Source organism: Chenopodium album, chromosome 7 (assembly GCF_948465745.1).
Source record: "Chenopodium album chromosome 7, dcCheAlbu1.1, whole genome shotgun sequence".
Lineage (NCBI taxonomy): Eukaryota > Viridiplantae > Streptophyta > Magnoliopsida > Caryophyllales > Amaranthaceae > Chenopodium > Chenopodium album.
Genome location: NC_137840.1, coordinates 17,477,023 through 17,495,204, shown reverse-complemented (window position 1 = coordinate 17,495,204; position 18,182 = coordinate 17,477,023). Strand labels below are relative to the sequence as shown.

Here is an 18,182-nt window from a genome sequence, read left to right as displayed (position 1 = left end):
GGGATGAAACCAACGCCAAATTAAAGATAAAACTCGGGGCTACAGATCCATAGGTTTTACGACTCGTAACTTTTTCTATAACTCCAGCTATGACCAAAACAAGTTGACGCTTGTGCAGTATACGGGAATAAAAATCTGGGTTGACTTAAAGGAACATTGACTCGATTTTAAGTTTATTTATTATTCAATTAATTAATTAATTAATTAAGCAAATCCATTTAGTTATTGGTTAGTTTATTAAGACTTATTTACAAACACAAGTCAAACCAAACGGTTAGTTTAGTCACATAATAAGTATGCACAAGTAAGAGATGTACATGTAGTCAAGAAGGCACAATATGATGCAATGAGTTTGCAATCTAATCATGGCTCTAGTTCTATAAAGTTTGGGATATGGGTTAGTCAAAGAGGGTCCATGGTTAATTTTCCGGATGCACCGCGCGGAAGCCTTACCTTTTGAAGGGTTGGCGCGAGAGGATGGGACACCGCGAGTTAAAAACTCGCTTCCATGGTTTGGTGAATTCAACATTCTCGGAGGTACCCTTTGTTGCACAGAGCGTTCAATCAGGTAGATGGAGCATGAATTCTCATAGAGTTATGTCCATATGTAGAACACATATGGGTTTCAGAAAAGTGAGAAAAACTCAATCAGGAAGTAGGATCGAGCAAATAGTGCTAAAAACTGGTCAAAATTAGAACGCATATTTTGGCTCGGTATTGAAAGAACTTGGCGCCAACGAACAGAGGCCGTCGCCGCAATTTGGCTCTGGAGCCGGGCGACAGGAGTGTCGCCTGGCGCCAGAGTCAAATCCTCGGTGACAAACTCTGTTTTCTGACGCTAGTTCCTACATGCCTCAGTAGCTTTCTGTGCTCGATAAAATTTTCCAGTTTCACGCAGCATTATTACAATCCTAGTTGTGAAAGATATTCCTCAAATATCCTACGTGTAAAAATCCTATGCTTTTAACTTATTACGGATGGTCTTTCCAATGAGATCTTTTTTATGCATATGACAATAATGTTAATTAAAATTACGCACATGAAATACTTAGAACTTTTCGAGTCTCATCCACTCATTCTAAATCATTGCCAAAATAAATTTTAGGAATTAAAATAGAAATCCTCCTCAGTTGAGTCGCCAAAAAATATAGGGAATATTTCAAGCATTACCCCAAACTTGGACCCCACTGTGATCATACACAAAAGTACGGTAGCGTCCAAAGGGAAGGAAGCTAGAGCAAAATAGTCGCCAACAAGTTTTAGGAACTTGTAAACCGTTCACGAGGTGAAGGTTACACCACTTAACGATCCAGGAGATCGTCAAATCCAATAGATCTGAAACCAGCATGACTGGAAGTTCGAGGATGAAGGTACAAATCCAACCTAAAAGAGATTGAACCTGCCCTAATAATAGGCCTCTTCTTTATTCTGATCATATTCATGTGCGCTTTCTGACTAACATGCAATCAATAGGATTGACCCTAAACCTATTTAATCTATGTTGGTTGAATATTAATGCACAAATAAATCTATTATTGGCGATCACTTGAATTATAATCAAATTAACCCTAAACAAGATTATTAATTATCTTATTAAGCGTGATTACAAGTACCAAATCCTTTTAAACATGCGTAAAAGGTGTGATCAAGAAATAACAATGATAAATAACAAGCAACATAACAATAATAATAATAATAATAATAATAATAATAATAATAATAATAATAATAATAATAATAATAATAATAATAATAATAATAATAATAATAATAATAATAATAATAATAATAATAATAATAATAACAAGATCATGGGTATGATACTAACAAGATTTATAACAAACCCTAGCATGTCACTAAACATTAAAAATCAAAACTTTAGCCCTAACATGATACTAACATAAATATTAGAAAAAGAATAGGAAGCATCATAGAAATCATAATTGTCATATTTGATATTAGAAATTATAGTTATTACCCTAAACATGATACTAGGAAGATCAAAATATCCTAACATGACACTAGGAATCATAATAACAACTTAGACATGAAATCTATATCATAATATCAATAAATCAGTAAAGCACTTACTTGGATGTCTCATATCTCTTTCTAATTACAAAATACACGTGTTAGTAACTTCAAGGAAAATAACAAACAATTAAACTAAACTAAATAATTGAAATAGAGATTTGGGACCAAACCCTCATAAATTAAAACCTTTCACGTCTAGAGCGAAGGCAACTTCGAATTTGGCTAGGTGTTTCTAGATCTTGTGAATGCGGAATTTTAGAAAAGAGAGAGAGAGAGAGAGTAATCAAGAGATTCTTGATGAGAATTGGTGAGAAGAATTGATGATTAAAAACGGAGGTTTTAGGAGGCTATTTATAGAGAAAATCAGCCGAATATGATAAAAAAACGAATCAGAGTTTCGAAGAGAATAAAACACGACCGCAGCGCCAAACACGCGCCTATCGCCAGACGCTGGGATGGTGTAGATAAAAAGATATGGCCAAAATAGTGTAACGGTGTCAGTTTTGGATAGAGTTTCATATTCCATTCATATCTTTTTCGTTATAGCTCGGATTTAATATTATAATATATCATTGGAATGATAATTTCAAGATCTATCCAATCATATAAAATTTGGATAAAAATTATGAGGCACGAAAATAAAATCTGAATATATTCCACTACGTACAAAACAAGGATTCTAAAAAGGAGTAGTTTTATTCAATTTCAAACTCTTTGAAACATAATTATCAATCCTAACTCCATTAGGATTTAAGAGAACCTTCTAGAATATTCTAGAAGACTATAATCAATCCTAATAGCTTTAGAAATGATAATTAATAATACGCCCTCCTCTAGATCATTGGGCCGTAGGTAACATCCGGTTTGAGCCCAGTTTAGTATTTTGGCCATAACTTCCTCATTATTCATTGGAATTGGGTTTATAATATATCGTTGGAAATGTCTTTTCAAGCCCCATCCAACTACACTATTATTGAACCCTTATCATGGACCAAACTAAACTGGAATGCACTTTTTCATAAATAAGGTAAGAAAAGAAATATTTTCAAAAACAGAAAAAAAAAAAGATATTTTAATAAAAATATCCTCATCACTAGACTTTTCACACTTTCGCTTTATTTGATAATCGACATGAAAGGTATTCATCATTGGGTTTGATTTTGGGGAAACACATTTGGGTGTTTACATACCCTAAACAAGAATATTCGTTAATAATTGTTGAACTATAAAATTGTTAAACTCGTACATTGCACAGTAGATAAGGTAGTTAATAAGTTGTGTCAAAGTAAGAAAAAAAATATATAAATTAACAACCTAAAAATAGATTAAACAAAAGAACGCCAACGTTGCCGGAATATCCGGTTTATGTTTCCAACAATCGAATGATGTCTAAAAATATAAAATAAGTAATCGCATTTATAATGCTTGTGGCATTGTTCAAATAATATACATCCAATAAAACGGGATTAAAAGTTGGAATTTGGAATTATATGGCCTGTATTTGACATTACTTAAAATGATCTGTATTTGACATTACTTAGTTCTAAAATCAATATTTGATCTTATAAAAGATCTCAAAACTACACGTATTTGTCTATTAGGTAGATATTATTCTCAAGGCATGTCTCATTTTGTACTATTATGTCCATTATTGATTAATAAGCTTTATATGCTACGTATCGGCTCATATTTTGACTCGCTCCTTCTTACCTAATGTGAATCATGAGGTTGTAGATTCACTACATTGTAGTTGACATTCACTTTTTAAATGATTGGAGTAAACAAATATTTTCTTTTAAAAAAAGTTCCGTACATTTTTTGTAAATTGTTTTAATAAATCAGTTTTTTAACCTTACGTTTGAAGCCCCTATTTTTATAAATAAAAAATAAAAATAAAATCAAAATAAATATTTCTTTTTTTTTATTGAGAAAATATTAAAAATATATATATAACTTCTTCATTTCTCATCAAATTTAGGAGTTTATGCTCTTTGTTCTAAAGTAAATATAGAAATTATAAGTTTATCACACTTACAAAAATTATTAAGCATTGGTTTTGACTCGTGTAGGCCGGGTTTTCATCGAATTAAAGTTTAGTCATGTTCCGAAATCAAACCATATTAGTACCAATTAGAGACATAGCTATTAAAGTAAACTACTTCCTACATTCCTGAACATAAGCAATGATTAATGCATAAATATGACAATGGATAAATGCAAATTTTAACTGGTAAATATATAAAATATAGCCATGTGAGTTATTGTTAGATTAGTTTCAATGTGTATTTTATAATATCAAATTTTTATTAATGTTGTTAATAAATAATTGAAAATTTTGATGGTTAAAGATATACGATATAATTTTTAAATACCGTGATATTTTGGGACGATAAAGTAATTTTCTACCAATTTACTCATGTGTACACTTTAATAAGTTATTTTCTAAATTAAAATGTAGCTATATTATTAATGAAAATGCTATACATAGCCCTCAGGGCAACATATAAGCATTAAATTTACACTTGAAAATTGTAAAAAGTTAAGAAACCATCAAAATGTAAACACTAATTACACTAATTTACACGTGTTTTTGTCATGAATTTTTAATTTTATACAATTTTCAAGAGTGTATTTAATGCTTATATATAGCCCTTAGCTCTATATATAGCATTAGTCATTTGTTTAAATTCCAGTTTAATTACTCTACTATCAAGTACTTTAATTTTTATGAGAATAGTTATTGGGTGTGTTCGGGAAAATATAGTTATGAAGGTAACTTTTAACTGTGTAGATAGCTATTATTTGTCAACAAGTTGTTGGTTGTGAAGATAGATGATTTAGGTATGAGTGTTTGATAAGTAGCGGTTGATTATATGTTTCATATAAAAATTAATATTTTCCCCTCGGGGATATCGATCCTCATACTGGGTAGAGGTATTTGGCATATCTATGTGACTCTTTGACCTAGTTATCACAGCTATTTCTCTAGTTGGATTAAAAAAAATAAAAAAATAAAGGAAATTTCCAAGCTCGGTAGTACTTGAGGGATGAGAAAGTTGTCGGGGCGATCTATCTATCCCAGAGTTCGGGAATTCTTGAAGGTAGTCCAACCAAGAGAGAAAAGGATTGGCTTGAAAGCAAGAGACATTTTTTCTAAGTCCAAATGGAACAAATATGACATGAAGATCGATCCCGTATAGGCCCATCAGCACAGTATGTCAAGAAACCTACCTTTCCTGATGGTTTTAATTTGCAGACAAGCGCTTCAGGATCTTAATTACGGATTTTTTGCTGCCCAAGAGACTTTGATGTGCAACACCGGCCATAGTTGTCTCATTGGCACCCTTTTCTTCAAGTCCGGATTAAATTTTCAACAGCTATTTCAATAACTACCTCTAACTTCAAAAGCTGATACTTCTAACTTTTGGTAAAAGTTACCTCCACCAATAAAAGCTACCCCAATCACTAAATCATCAAACATTCATATTTTTAGTTCACTCAAAAGCTAGCATCGACCACAGTGGCGGAACCAAGGGGGGTTGGCATGGGCCATGGCCTCCCCCTTGATTTTGGTTATTTATTAAACGTTGCAATTATTATTTAAGTTAAATGTGTCATAGCTCAGTTGGTAATAGATTAGTTAGATCTATTTTAGAGGTCTTAGGTTCGAAGCTTGCTGCTAACATTTAGTACTTTTTTGTTAGATATATAGGCCACATTTAAACAATGATTGAAAAGGAGTTGCGATGAATTAATAACTTGTTAAGATTCCTGTCAAAAAATTTGTTTAAATTAAATATGTAATAAATGAATATTGTAATGTAAGGTGTTTTGAAAGTGATAACTTTTATTTTATCTAAAATGGTTTAGATAAATATATGACAAATTAGGGTTAGGAATATACCATATCAAATATTCTTTTTATTTTGAGAGTAACATTACCTTTTAAATACTCGAATTATGGTGACCTTAAATTTTTATTAATATGCATTCCAAATATATAGCACAAACTACAAAGTATGTCCAAAAACTAAATGCTACACGTACTTGACTTTTCAAAGTCAATTTTTTTTCCAAAGAAACAAAGTATGATTTTTTTTTTCCTTCAAATTTCTTTCTTGGTGGTTGCATATGTATCAAATATCAATGTTATTACGCTAATGCTATACGCTCCCTCAATCCACTTTTTCCATTTTAATTCAAGAACTGTCCACTTTCACCTATTCTTCTTACATTGACTATAACTATTAAAAATGATTCTAATAAAGTCAACTAATCAATAAACATATGAAATAAAAAGTAATATTTTGAAGTAAGATCCTAAAGTATTATACAACGTTTAGTAGTCAACCCAATGCGGAAGATATAATTATCAATTAATCACAATAAAGTAATACTAGTAAGTCCTTTTCAATCAACTAACGTTAATTCATTAAATTAGCATCACCTATCTTAATTAGTTATTAGTGATATAGTAAATGCTAAAACAGTGCTAAAAATGCCTCTTAAGGACATTCAAGTGATAATTGGACTACAATCAACATCAATTTATTCACTTAGTCTTATTCCATGAGCTGGTTTGTTCATAGTACTTGACCCCACTAGTGGACTTCTGACTATCAAAATCAATAACCAACGTTGGAATACAAAGGACTGGTTTTGTTAAATAATAATAGTCATTCGACATTTACAATCATCCCTTAACAAATCTAAATTCTCAATATAAGAATTAAACATCTCTAAACTAACAATCATTATGGAATTGCAAATATTAGTATACTAAGCTTACTTAATAATCATCAACATTATATGTTTTACATACGTCTTAACTATAAATATATTCCAAGTTGTTTTCTAATAACACAACAAAAAATTTCTGAAATACTCTTCTACATTTTTTCAATTTTCTCTCCTTTCCTTTTAACCTTTAGAGGAACACGGAACTTGCAGAAATGGGAGGTTTTTTTGATGGGGAATGGGAGTTCTTAAGCAACGTTTTCACATTCGACAAGCCCGGTTTTAGAGCTCATCACCAGTTTCTTAGCCATCACACTGATGAATCCACATTTGTTGCTCCTTTTATTGATAATGAATACTTTCACAGTAACCTGTCAAGTATTTTACCTCATACTAACATTAGTAACTTCCATATTGACAATGCTAGTGATACAACTAGCTATCATTTTAGTTCACAAATTACAACTAATAGTTACGAAAATTGTCATTTTCCTTTGCCAAATGAAGTAATTACTCCATGTATGATGGATCACGGAAACCATGCTGCGATTGCTGCCTCTAATGTTTCGGCTTTTCCTACCTCTCTAGATGTAAATGGTTCAAACGATTCTCCAATAGAAGATAATGAATCATACATTCTTGCCTCAACACTCAATACGAAAGTTCATGAAAAGAGGAAGAAAATTGCACATGAATTATTAGAACCTGAAAATAATGTAGTCCCTAAGAAAAAAGCCAGGGTTTCTAACAATGTAAGTACTAACCAATGTACTTCACATTTTTTTTTTTTTTTAATGTCTTTAAGTATTTATTTATTTCTTCAATTTTTTTTCTCTTCCATTATTCGTTTTATAGAATGGTAAAATGATCAATGAATCAACTGAAAGTAAAGAAGACGACGACAGTAACGTGGGTGTAGAGACTAAGACAGACGAAGAATCGATGGCTTCTCCACAAACTAATGAAGAGGAGATTTTGGCATCAAAAGGAAAGAACAGAGCTAGCAGGGGTACAGCAACTGATCCTCAAAGCCTTTATGAAAGGGTAATAATTGAACACTCACTTCCTCACAAAGTCACAATGAATACAGAACCTAAAGAATGTCATCAATTTTTTTGCTCATATATTTCTGTACTTAATTACTGCAGAAAAGAAGGGAGAAAATAAATGAAAGATTGAAAATCTTACAGAATCTAGTTCCTAATGGAACGAAGGTAATTATAAGTTCACTTTGACATTCTTGCAACTGGAATCTGGAATTTAATCTTAGTCCCTAAATTAGTTACATTGATTCAATTAATTAATGGTGCAGGTTGACATTAGCACAATGCTAGAAGAGGCTGTTCAATATGTAAAATTCTTACAACTTCAAATTCGGGTAAGGTTTTAATGTAGAACGAAAATTTTGAAAGGACAAAATTATTAACTAAAATGGCATGTAAAACTAAACCACTTCTATTGATTTTTGTAGCTGTTGAGCTCAGATGACTTATGGATGTATGCACCTATTGCTTATAATGGAGTTGATATCAGTCTCTACAAGCGGATTTCTCCATTTCTAATTCCATGATTTTGTGGAAATAAGATGAGGAAAAATTTAATTATAGAATGATAAATTTTATTCTCAAAGCTTATACGGGCGTTTGCTATAACAATGCTAGATAGAATGGTTCACATTCATACATATGTACATTTTACTTTAAGACTAATGTGATCTTATAGTGTAATCTAGTTAAGTTTTTTAAGGATTCTATATCCATATCATCTGATTATAGACATTGGCAGATCCAGAATTTCGAGATGGCGGGTCACACAATAATTATTGATCATCACATGTGAAAGAACAAATTTTCTTTTCAAGCTACGCCATATAATACTCCCTCCATTTCAATATGATAGTTCCATATGAAATCAATCACATAAAATAAGAAAACATGAATATTTGGAATCTAACATTAAAGTAAAAAACAATTCATATATAATTTCGCCTTATTTAAATTGTTTGGAACTTCTAGGAAATCGTCAAACATAATTGCATAATTCAAGGGAATAATTTGTTTACTTAGAGTAATGTCATCAATTCACAATCAATTAATTAAACCAATCAGAATTTAATATGTGTAAAATAGGAAATAAAATTTAAGTTAAAAGTGGAATACATTCAATATGAGTAGATTTTTGTAAAACGCCAAAAAATCTATATGGGACTAATAAATTGAAACAAAAGGGAGTAGCTTTTATAGCAATTTTTTATGGCGGTTTTGTCATGACTCCTATTATATAGAAAAGTTACTTAATTATAGTTGTTTTAAGAAAACCGGCATAAAAAGTTAATTATAGTGGTTTTAAGTAAACAGATATAAAAAAACCCTACCCTTCTCCCAAAACCCTACCCTTCTCGCAAAAAAACTTCTCCGGCCATGAGGCTCGTCGGCGGGCGTATGGCTCACCGCCCATGCCACATCGTTAGTGAGCCTCCGATCTACTTTCTTAGGGTGTTTGTTTTGATTTTCGTGTTGGTTTTTTGTCCGGTCGGCCTAGCAACAAGCGCCGTTGCCCCTTTTCGGCCGCCTCTTATCCTCACCTGCCTTGAAGCCGGCATGCCGCCGATCTTCTATTCCGCTTCCCCGCAGTTTCTTTGCTCCACCGCCTCGCCAGCCGTCACGACGTTTTGTATGAGAATGGAGAGGGAGAGTTCTGAGTCCCTCACGTAGGGCCGTTCTCTGCTTCCAGCCGTCGCTGCCGCGGTTCAGGGGTTTGTGGGGTTTGGGCCTCTCGGGCGGGTCTCTGCGGTTCGGGCCTTACTGTCTAGCGGTGTGTGATTTAGGTTGGTAAATCTCGGTGAACTGGTGGTGGTGCTCGGATGGGCTGCGGGATCGGTTGTTATGTTTACGTTCTTAGTTTTCTTTTTTAGGTTTCCTTCTGTTTTTTCTATTAGGGGTGTATGCGGTTTTTGGGTCTCTTTTTTCTTTGTTTGTGTGTTTGGTTTATTCGGGTTTGTTATTTTTTCTTTTGGTGTGGTGCGTTTGTGTGCTATAGGGAGTTGATAAATCACATTTATATAGAGTTTATAGGCACGTTTATGCTAGTTTTATAGTTGCTTTTTGAGTTTTTTGTCGCTTTTTAGGTCGCAATAGCATAAGTTGTCCATTTTGTATTCTATTACGCTTCGTTTGTGTTTTCTTAATGTTTCAGGTAGTTTCTATAGCTATTTGAACGCTTTCGGAGTGGTTTTGGAAGAATCGAACAATGAAAGGATGAAAAGTCGAAGAATTGAGTTTATTAATCGAAGATCTCATGTTCGTGGATGTTGACTCTGAGGACTTTATGCATAAAAAATGAAAATAGCATCCACAATGATCTTTATGCACTTTTCGGAATTGAATTTGAGCTAGAAATGAAGAAAAACGGTAGTTTACAAATTGTCCAAACTGACCTTTGTCTACTCTTTTGATCATAACTTGAGTTCTACATATTGGATTGATACGATTCAAACTGCGTTGGAAACAAGACTTGAAGAGCTTTCCAATGATAGGTCACACGCCCCAAGACTCCTTCTAGAACATGAGTTATAGCCCTTGAAAGACGACCCTGCGAACCAGTGGACCACCAGCGCCCGAAGCTCGGCACTCCCAAGCCACGAGCAGCTACTGGTCTGGCCGATGGATACCCAGCGGCCGCTGGTTTCCGCGCCCAGCAGCAGCAGGTCATCTCCGACTCTCCGAGCCTTGTTTTCCATCATTGCAACAATCCTTGATCGACTACGACTCCTTTAATTGTACATTTGCTATTTTAATTTCTTATCTTTTATTTATTTATTTATTTATCTTTAGATTAGTTTTAGTATAATATAAATACTCCAAGGGATATTATTTTTCCCTTAAACTTTTTTATGCCTTTTATATCTTTTATTATTTTACGTTCGTTTTAGTTTTCTCTCTAGCCCTAGTTTTTCATGGACAACTCCATGGATTCCTCCATGGATTTGCTCTTGAATTTGTTACTTTAATTTATAGAGGTAATTTTATTTCTTTACTTTTAATTATGCTTTCTTTATTATTTCTAGTTTTTATTATTTATTTCATGCTAGAGTAGTTTATTTCTAGGGTTTGGGAATCCATGTTTATACAATGAATCTTGATTAATGTTTTTAATATTTTGATTATTATTTTCTTTAATTGATAGTGTTTTATTGTTAATCTTGCAACCTGACCAATTTTTGATTAATTATTGTTAATAAGAGTATGAATTGAAATATCTTACTTTTAGAGGCTTACCTACAATTACCAATTCTGATTATGTTAGCGACCGTACTAATTGAGAGCGTTAAAACCCGACCGTAGGCTTAGCAATTGCTCTATATAATTGATTGATTGAATTGTTATTGATATTTGATAGATTTAGAGCTATAAACATGGTGAACCATAACCCTAGGTCTTTTTATTAATTGTTTTATTTCTATTGTAATTTAGACTATATTTCTATCCCAATTTCGTGACATAGTTTATATTCTCCATACCTTAAAAGTTAGATTGATAACCATCTCTCTGTGGATTCGACCCTACTTATCCTAGTACATTGTTAGTAGGTTTTGTTAGGAATTTATTTTTGACAGGTGTACGACAACCTATCAGCAGTGCATATCGGTGTGTCGATCTTCTGGTGCAAGATTTGAGCCGGGTTTTTTTGGCTATGGGGCTTTGGTTTGATCTTCTTTTGGTTTGGGCTGAAGGGTTATGCTTCCAAGCCGAAATCCGTGTTTGAATCAGAGATTGTTTTGTCAATGATAAATTGTTTAATAATTGTAGGCGTCGCTCGAAGTGTGCCTACGTTAAAGCATGTGGTGAATATGCTTGGCACTCATAGGAAGTGGGAATTGACATTACGATTAGGGACAACGATTAGGGACAAAGAAAAGTAGGGAGACGCCAACAAGTTTTTAAGGAACTTGTAAACCGTTCACGGATCATAAAAGGCAACCACGGTAAAGGGACAACGATTGACCACGATAGGCAACAACGATTGACCCGTGAAGGTTACACCCTATTCATAATCCATGAGATTACTAACTCCATATGGTTCGGAACCACGAAAGGAGGATCAGGGATGATGGTACGAAGTGAGTCATGGAGTCACATTCGCCCGTATTGGCCTCTACTCGATTCTTATAGTGAAAAGTGATTCCTGCGATCTCAAAGGCATACAAACAAAATATTCAATTTGCTCCAAACTATTATTAAGCTAAATTGGTTTAATATTAATGCAACACATAATTCTAAAATATCGTGATCACTTGAATTAAATAACAACATTAAAAGGAACCTAAACCGGTTGTCCAAATTATCTTATAAGGCGTGATTTTCAATTACATATTCCCTTTAAACATGCAATATGGTGATCAATAAAAAATATAATAGAATAAACAATAATATTAGAAGCAATTTAACAATAATAGTGTTAGTCAAATCAAATATAAAATAACCTAATCATGATACTAGCAATATAAAATAAAATAAGAGTAATTAAGTGATTAATTACTCACATTCCGCGTGTTCCTTTAAATTGCTACATCACGAATAAACTGTTAGTAATTTCAATAAAAATATAAATCAAATTGAAACAATTAAATTAAATAAAAATTAGAGTTGATTTGGTCCAAACCCTCAGTCAATTATACCTATCACGCCTTGGTTTAAGTATAGAACTTTGGGTATTGTATGAACTCCTTGGAGTGCTTAATTAGGGGAATTATTTTAAGAGAATAGGGTGGCTAGTATTTAGGCTAAAGAGGGAGAAGAGAATTATTTTGTGATCATTATTTTGTGATCAAGCTTGTTGATCCTTGAAAAAGGGGAGATATGACCTCTATTTATAGAGAAAAAAAAAGGGTCGAAAAAACAAGATAAGATCCGAATTAAATCGAAATAAAACTCAATAGGCTGCAATTTTTGCGGTTTTTGTTTTTATCATATCTTTTGATCCAGAAATCGGAATAAGATGAATAAGATATCGTTGGAAAGCTATTGAAGTTTACTTTCTAACCCAATTAGAATCAGATTAAGATATTTTATATAATAAAAGAAATGGCCGAAATAGTGAGACGATGTCAGTTTTGGATAGAGTTTGACATTTTATTCATATCTTTTCCGTTATAGCTCGGAATTGATATTATAATATATCATTGGAAAGATAATTTCAAGAGATATCCAACCATATAAAATTTGGATAAAAACTATGAGGAACAAAAATAATATCTGTCTATCTTTGAATGTCTTTCAATTCGGATAAAATTAGGACTTTAAAAAAAAGGAGTTCTATTCAATTTCAAACTCTTTAACCTTATCTTTTCAAAAAGGATAATTAGGATCTTTTAGATAAAATAGAAACTTCTAATTAATCCTAATTGTTTTAGGAATGAGATTAAATAATTTGGACCCTCCACATGATCATTGGGTCGTAGGTAAGGTGGGCTTAGGTTCGGTTTGGGCTCAGTTTAATATTTTGGCCATAACTAATTCGTTATAACTCAGATTTGGGCTTATAATATATCGTTGGAAAGCTCTTTTAAAGCCCCATCCAAATATTCAACAATTGGACCCATATTATGGACCAAAATAAACGGAAATAAATATTTTTATAAAAAGGACACGAAATGAATGATTTTAATGGACACGAAATGAATTATTTTGAGTTTAAAGGCACGTAAAGAGGAAAATAAGTTATGGTTTGGGGAAATGGACTAGGAATTGGGTTGGTTTATGAAATGGAAATATGGATTTAAGCACTTCAAGATTAAATACTCAACTCGACCAATAATGGCGGTGAAAGTTTGTTCATCATCGAGTTTGGTTTTGGGGAAACATTTTTAGGTGTCTACAGAAGCCCCCACTTTGACTGAGTTTGTAGAAACGTCAGTTTTGAAAACGATAGTCAAAGTAGTAGATAGGGACAGAGAATGATTTAAGACGTTCTGCGATCCTTAATCACTCTGTATATGCCGATACCTACAGAAAAATGTTAATTCCACAGATAAAAGAGTAAAAGGATAGAATACGTATCTGGCACCAGTGTATCGGTGATAAATGAGTTTGGCACCTTCCTATGCTTGAAGGAATCCACCGGATGACGTTTATTGAAACGCTTTCCATGCCTGAGGAAAGCCGATAAATGAGTTTGGTAGCTTTCTAAGCGTGAAGAAACCTACCGGATGACACTTTCCATGCTTGAGGAAAGTCGACATATGATTTTGGTGTTTTTCTATGCTTGAAGAAATCCACCGATAATGCTTTCCATGCTTGAGGAAAGCCGACAAAGGAATTTGGCGGTTTTCTATGCTTGAAGAAATCCACCGGATAATACTTTCCATGCTTGAGGAAAGTCGACAGATGATGAGATTGCAAGTCTCTGTGTATTGAGAACCTTGCGTCATGAAATGATGGTCGTTCGATTGTCCCCGAACGTGGGCTGTAGATGGTTCGCTTGTCCCCGAACGTGGGTTGTAGATGGTCCGCTTGTCCCCGGACGTGGGTTGTAAATGGTCTGCTTGTCCCCGGACGTGGGCTGTAGATGGTCCGCTTGTCCCCGGACGTGGGCTGTAGATGGTTCGCTTGTCCCCGGACGTGGGTTGTAGTTGGTTTGCTTGTCCCCGAACACGGGCTGTAGATGAGACCTGCAAAAATAAATTTGCCAATGGACTCGTATATATTGTGATTGACTTGACCACTAACTTGACCAAGTTTGACTTGACCAAGTTTGACTTGATGTGACATGACATGTGTATGACTTGTGAGTGTGTGTGTGTATATGTGTGTGTTCAGACACAAGCAAACGAAGATGCAAAAGCAAAAATTTTCTGTCAATTTTTGTCATGAGTGGAGGATACCGACTTTCTCCCGAAAAAGAAAGATGTGAAAACTAAACTTTTATTTTCGAACTTCCCTAAATGAGAAAATTTTGAAAAAGTTTTTTTTTTAAACTTCCCCAAAAGAAAATACGCGAAAAAAGGAAAGAAGTTTTGAACTTCCTCGTTGAGCAAGACAAAATGAATCGCATGGATTGAATTGCTTTTCTTGAAAATAATGTATGCATGATGCATGTCCTTAGGCCAGGAGGCTAAGGACAATTACATCATGTGACACGATAGATGAACTTAAGTCATAGAGCTAAGCATCATATATGGTGTAAAGAAGCGATCTTGAACGTCACTTAGGTCTGGAAGCTAAGCACGTATATAAATGAAGTGATTATTGCATAATGAACGTTGCTTAGGTCAAGGAGCTAAGAACTATATGCTTTGTATTATTGATGAGTGGCATTTATGCCACTCTTTTATCCTTTTTCTCTAAGGATTCTCCCCTCGTTTGCACTTGTTTGGCCCTCTTTCTAAGCATTTTTACTTAGCTTTGCTTTCTCTTTTCTTTCTCCTTTATCCTCCCTTTTCTTAGTCTTCCCGCTTTGTTCTTATTGTGCTTTTCATGCTTATGCTTTGTAGGAACCATCGAGATTTTCAAGAGGAGGAAGCTAAGCTCAAAGGAAGCTAGAGGAAGCATGATTCAGAGGAGGTTCGGCCGAACAACCTGATGGTGTGGCCGAACCAAGGTGTGGCCGAACCTGCTCAGTGGTTCGGCCGAACTTCGAGGCAGGGGCAAGATGAAAATTGGCAGTTTTGCAGGAGTGGCCGAACCACATGAGTTCGACCAGACCAGGATCAGGGAGGTTCGACCAAACCTACCCATGGTTCGGCCGAACCTACCCTTTTGTTCGGTCAGACCTCTCCTTTTATCAGCTGGCTCTGTACGGACTATATAAGTCCCATTTTAGAACGTTTTGAAGAGGAGATTAACTTAGTTTTAATTTGCTACATTTTTTAGCTTAATCTAGAGAGAGAAACTTCATTAGTAGAGAGAGAAAGTGTGGATTTTCATGGATGAACTTAGATATTGAAGGAGGAGCTTGATTGAATCTTTGTAAATCTTCATCTTCAATTAATGAGCAATCTCTTACTCTCTTTCTTTACTTTTGTATTTAGTTTTGTTTGCTTAATTTGATTTTCCTTCTTTGCTTATTGATCATGTTGATGCTTATTGATTTTATGATTGATATTGTCTTCAATATGATTTGTGAGTAGTCACCTAGACAAGGGTGTGGGGATGGTGTAGTTGTTAATTGATTCATGCTTATGATGTTGGGGTTATGTTAATGGTGATTAAAGTCTTTGTATGTTTGATATTCTTTAATCTTCTTGCAAGTGCACATTGTTGGTTGATTAAAGGTGAATCTTTGCTAACAAGAAACGGAAGTTGACTTAGTTAAGGTTCATTGTTATCGATAGTTCATTGATTGCACCTTCTAATATATGGTTCTAGTGTGGAAACATAGAGGCTATGTTAGGAGAAATCGATTAACCCCGGAAGGCGGTTAGATCGAGCTTTACTTCGATATTCTTGCATGCTTAGTTTGCCATTGCTTTGCCTCCGTGTTATTGCATGATCAAGTGACATCTACATCTACCCACTTCCCTTGGTGTTTAGTTAATTTGATCTTTAATCATTCTTAATTCTTAGTTTAATCTCTTAGTTATTCACTTATTACCCCCAGATAGCTTAAGTCTTAAGTAGTGAATGCAGTGTTTATGCATGTCTCCTTGTGGTTCGACCCCTTGCTTGCCTTATACTCGTATTAGGTTTGTTTAGGTTGTATAAATTGTATTTGATCTAGGGATAGACAATTGACGACGCATTTATTCCCTTGTCAATTATTACAAATCATTGATATAGAAATATTGCTCAGCACATTATGCGATGCATGAAACAAAGAACATTGCTCAGGTCAAGAAGCTAAGCAAGTATACAACGTTTCTTCTGATGAATGTTGTCTTGAAAGATGATGAAGCATGCGCGATAGGGATACAAGATTTCATGATAAAGGGTTCCTAAGGGAAAGATGATATGGATATGTATGTGTGAAAGAAGTGTGTGAAAGTGATACTAAGGTTGTTGCAAGGGCTATGGTGATGGAAATAGATGTGAGAAGAGTAAAAAATGATGACTCTTTAGGCTGGGTAGGCTAAATGATGTGGGTTCAAGTCCCCAAGTCTAGCTCTAAATGGGTAGGGGTAAGAATTGGATATTCTTTGACTCGATCATGCATGGATATGAATATGAATGTGGATATGAATGTGAATGTGGCCGCACCTCGATGTGAGGTTGCCTACGTATCCGTTAGGAATCAGGCCGAACATAGCTCTAACCTAACTTTGCACAAGTGTATGTACACCTCAAAGAGGTCTTTCAAGGGTTGTAATGTGGTTAAGCTGATGGTTTAAAGAAGAAAAGGGTAAAAGGCTCAAGACCCGAGAGAAGCCCCCAAGATATGCAATTATGTATTAGACTTTGCAAGCTTTATTTTCAACTTTTTTTTGTTTTGAATTTCTTTTTTTTATTATTATTATTTTGAATCAATGTAGGCAATCTCATATCATGCGGTCCATCACTCACTTAGCATTCATGTTTCTCAAGCACGGTACCAAGCACTCGATGAGAGACGCAATTTGAGACGTGTTCATAGCAAAGTCTTATCAATGTAATTGTTTTATTGTTGCATTTTTTTTTACTTGCTTTTTGAATGTTATACAATTACACATCTTCCAATCCCATGGTTAAGTGAATGTGGGTTAAAGAAATGAAGATCAAACGTTAGACGAGGCTCAAAGTGGTTGATGAAAAAATGGATATGTGATTGAATGATTAATGGGGAATGAATGGGTTGCAAAGGTACCTCAAGTCATTGGTGTACCTTGTGTTTAGTTCGGTAATTTTTTTTTTTTTTTTTTTTTTTTTTTTTTTTTTTTTTTTTTTTTTTTTTTTTTTTTTTTTGCTAATTACATGATCGAATGTAAAAGAAAGAAATGCTCATTGATGAAACATGACATATAGACATAAGGATAAGGAGAACCTATGCTAGACTTATTAGGGGAAAAGGGATGAAACGAAAGAAGAAAAAAAAAATGAAATCTTGTATAGAGACTTGTCTTGTGCTTCGTCTTCATGGTTGCTTATGAATTATTTGTTACCGCCAAGAGGAACAAGAATTTTGTTATTGCTAATGCTTTGATTGGAAGAAAAGAAGGAAGGAATGACGTTCCCCTTATTCTTCCAACTCTTAACTAGTGATTCTTGAACTCGAGTATTATAGAACAAAATGAGCTCACTTAATGCTTTGACTCAATACTCAGATTAAAGGAAGAGTGTATGAAACAATTTTGAAATCTGATGGGAAATACTCCACTCATTCCTATTACGACGGAAAATGACGCATGCATGGTCCTAGTATACGATCATAAACAATATAGTGCATTACTCGAAGACAAAGTGTGTGCAATGACTCAACATGTGTGATTAGGTGAGTATATT

General features: G+C 34.1%; 1 protein-coding gene across 1 annotated transcript; it reads left to right on the top strand.

Moving 5' to 3' along the window:
* Positions 1-6,986: 6,986 nt before the first annotated feature.
* Positions 6,987-8,341, top strand: LOC145640061 (uncharacterized). The gene is made up of 5 exons (XM_081691370.1): positions 6,987-7,523; positions 7,627-7,815; positions 7,920-7,985; positions 8,084-8,149; positions 8,243-8,341. Exons 1-5 carry the CDS (start codon positions 6,987-6,989, stop codon positions 8,339-8,341), a joined length of 957 nt encoding a protein of 318 aa, XP_081547496.1.
* Positions 8,342-18,182: the final 9,841 nt, after the last annotated feature.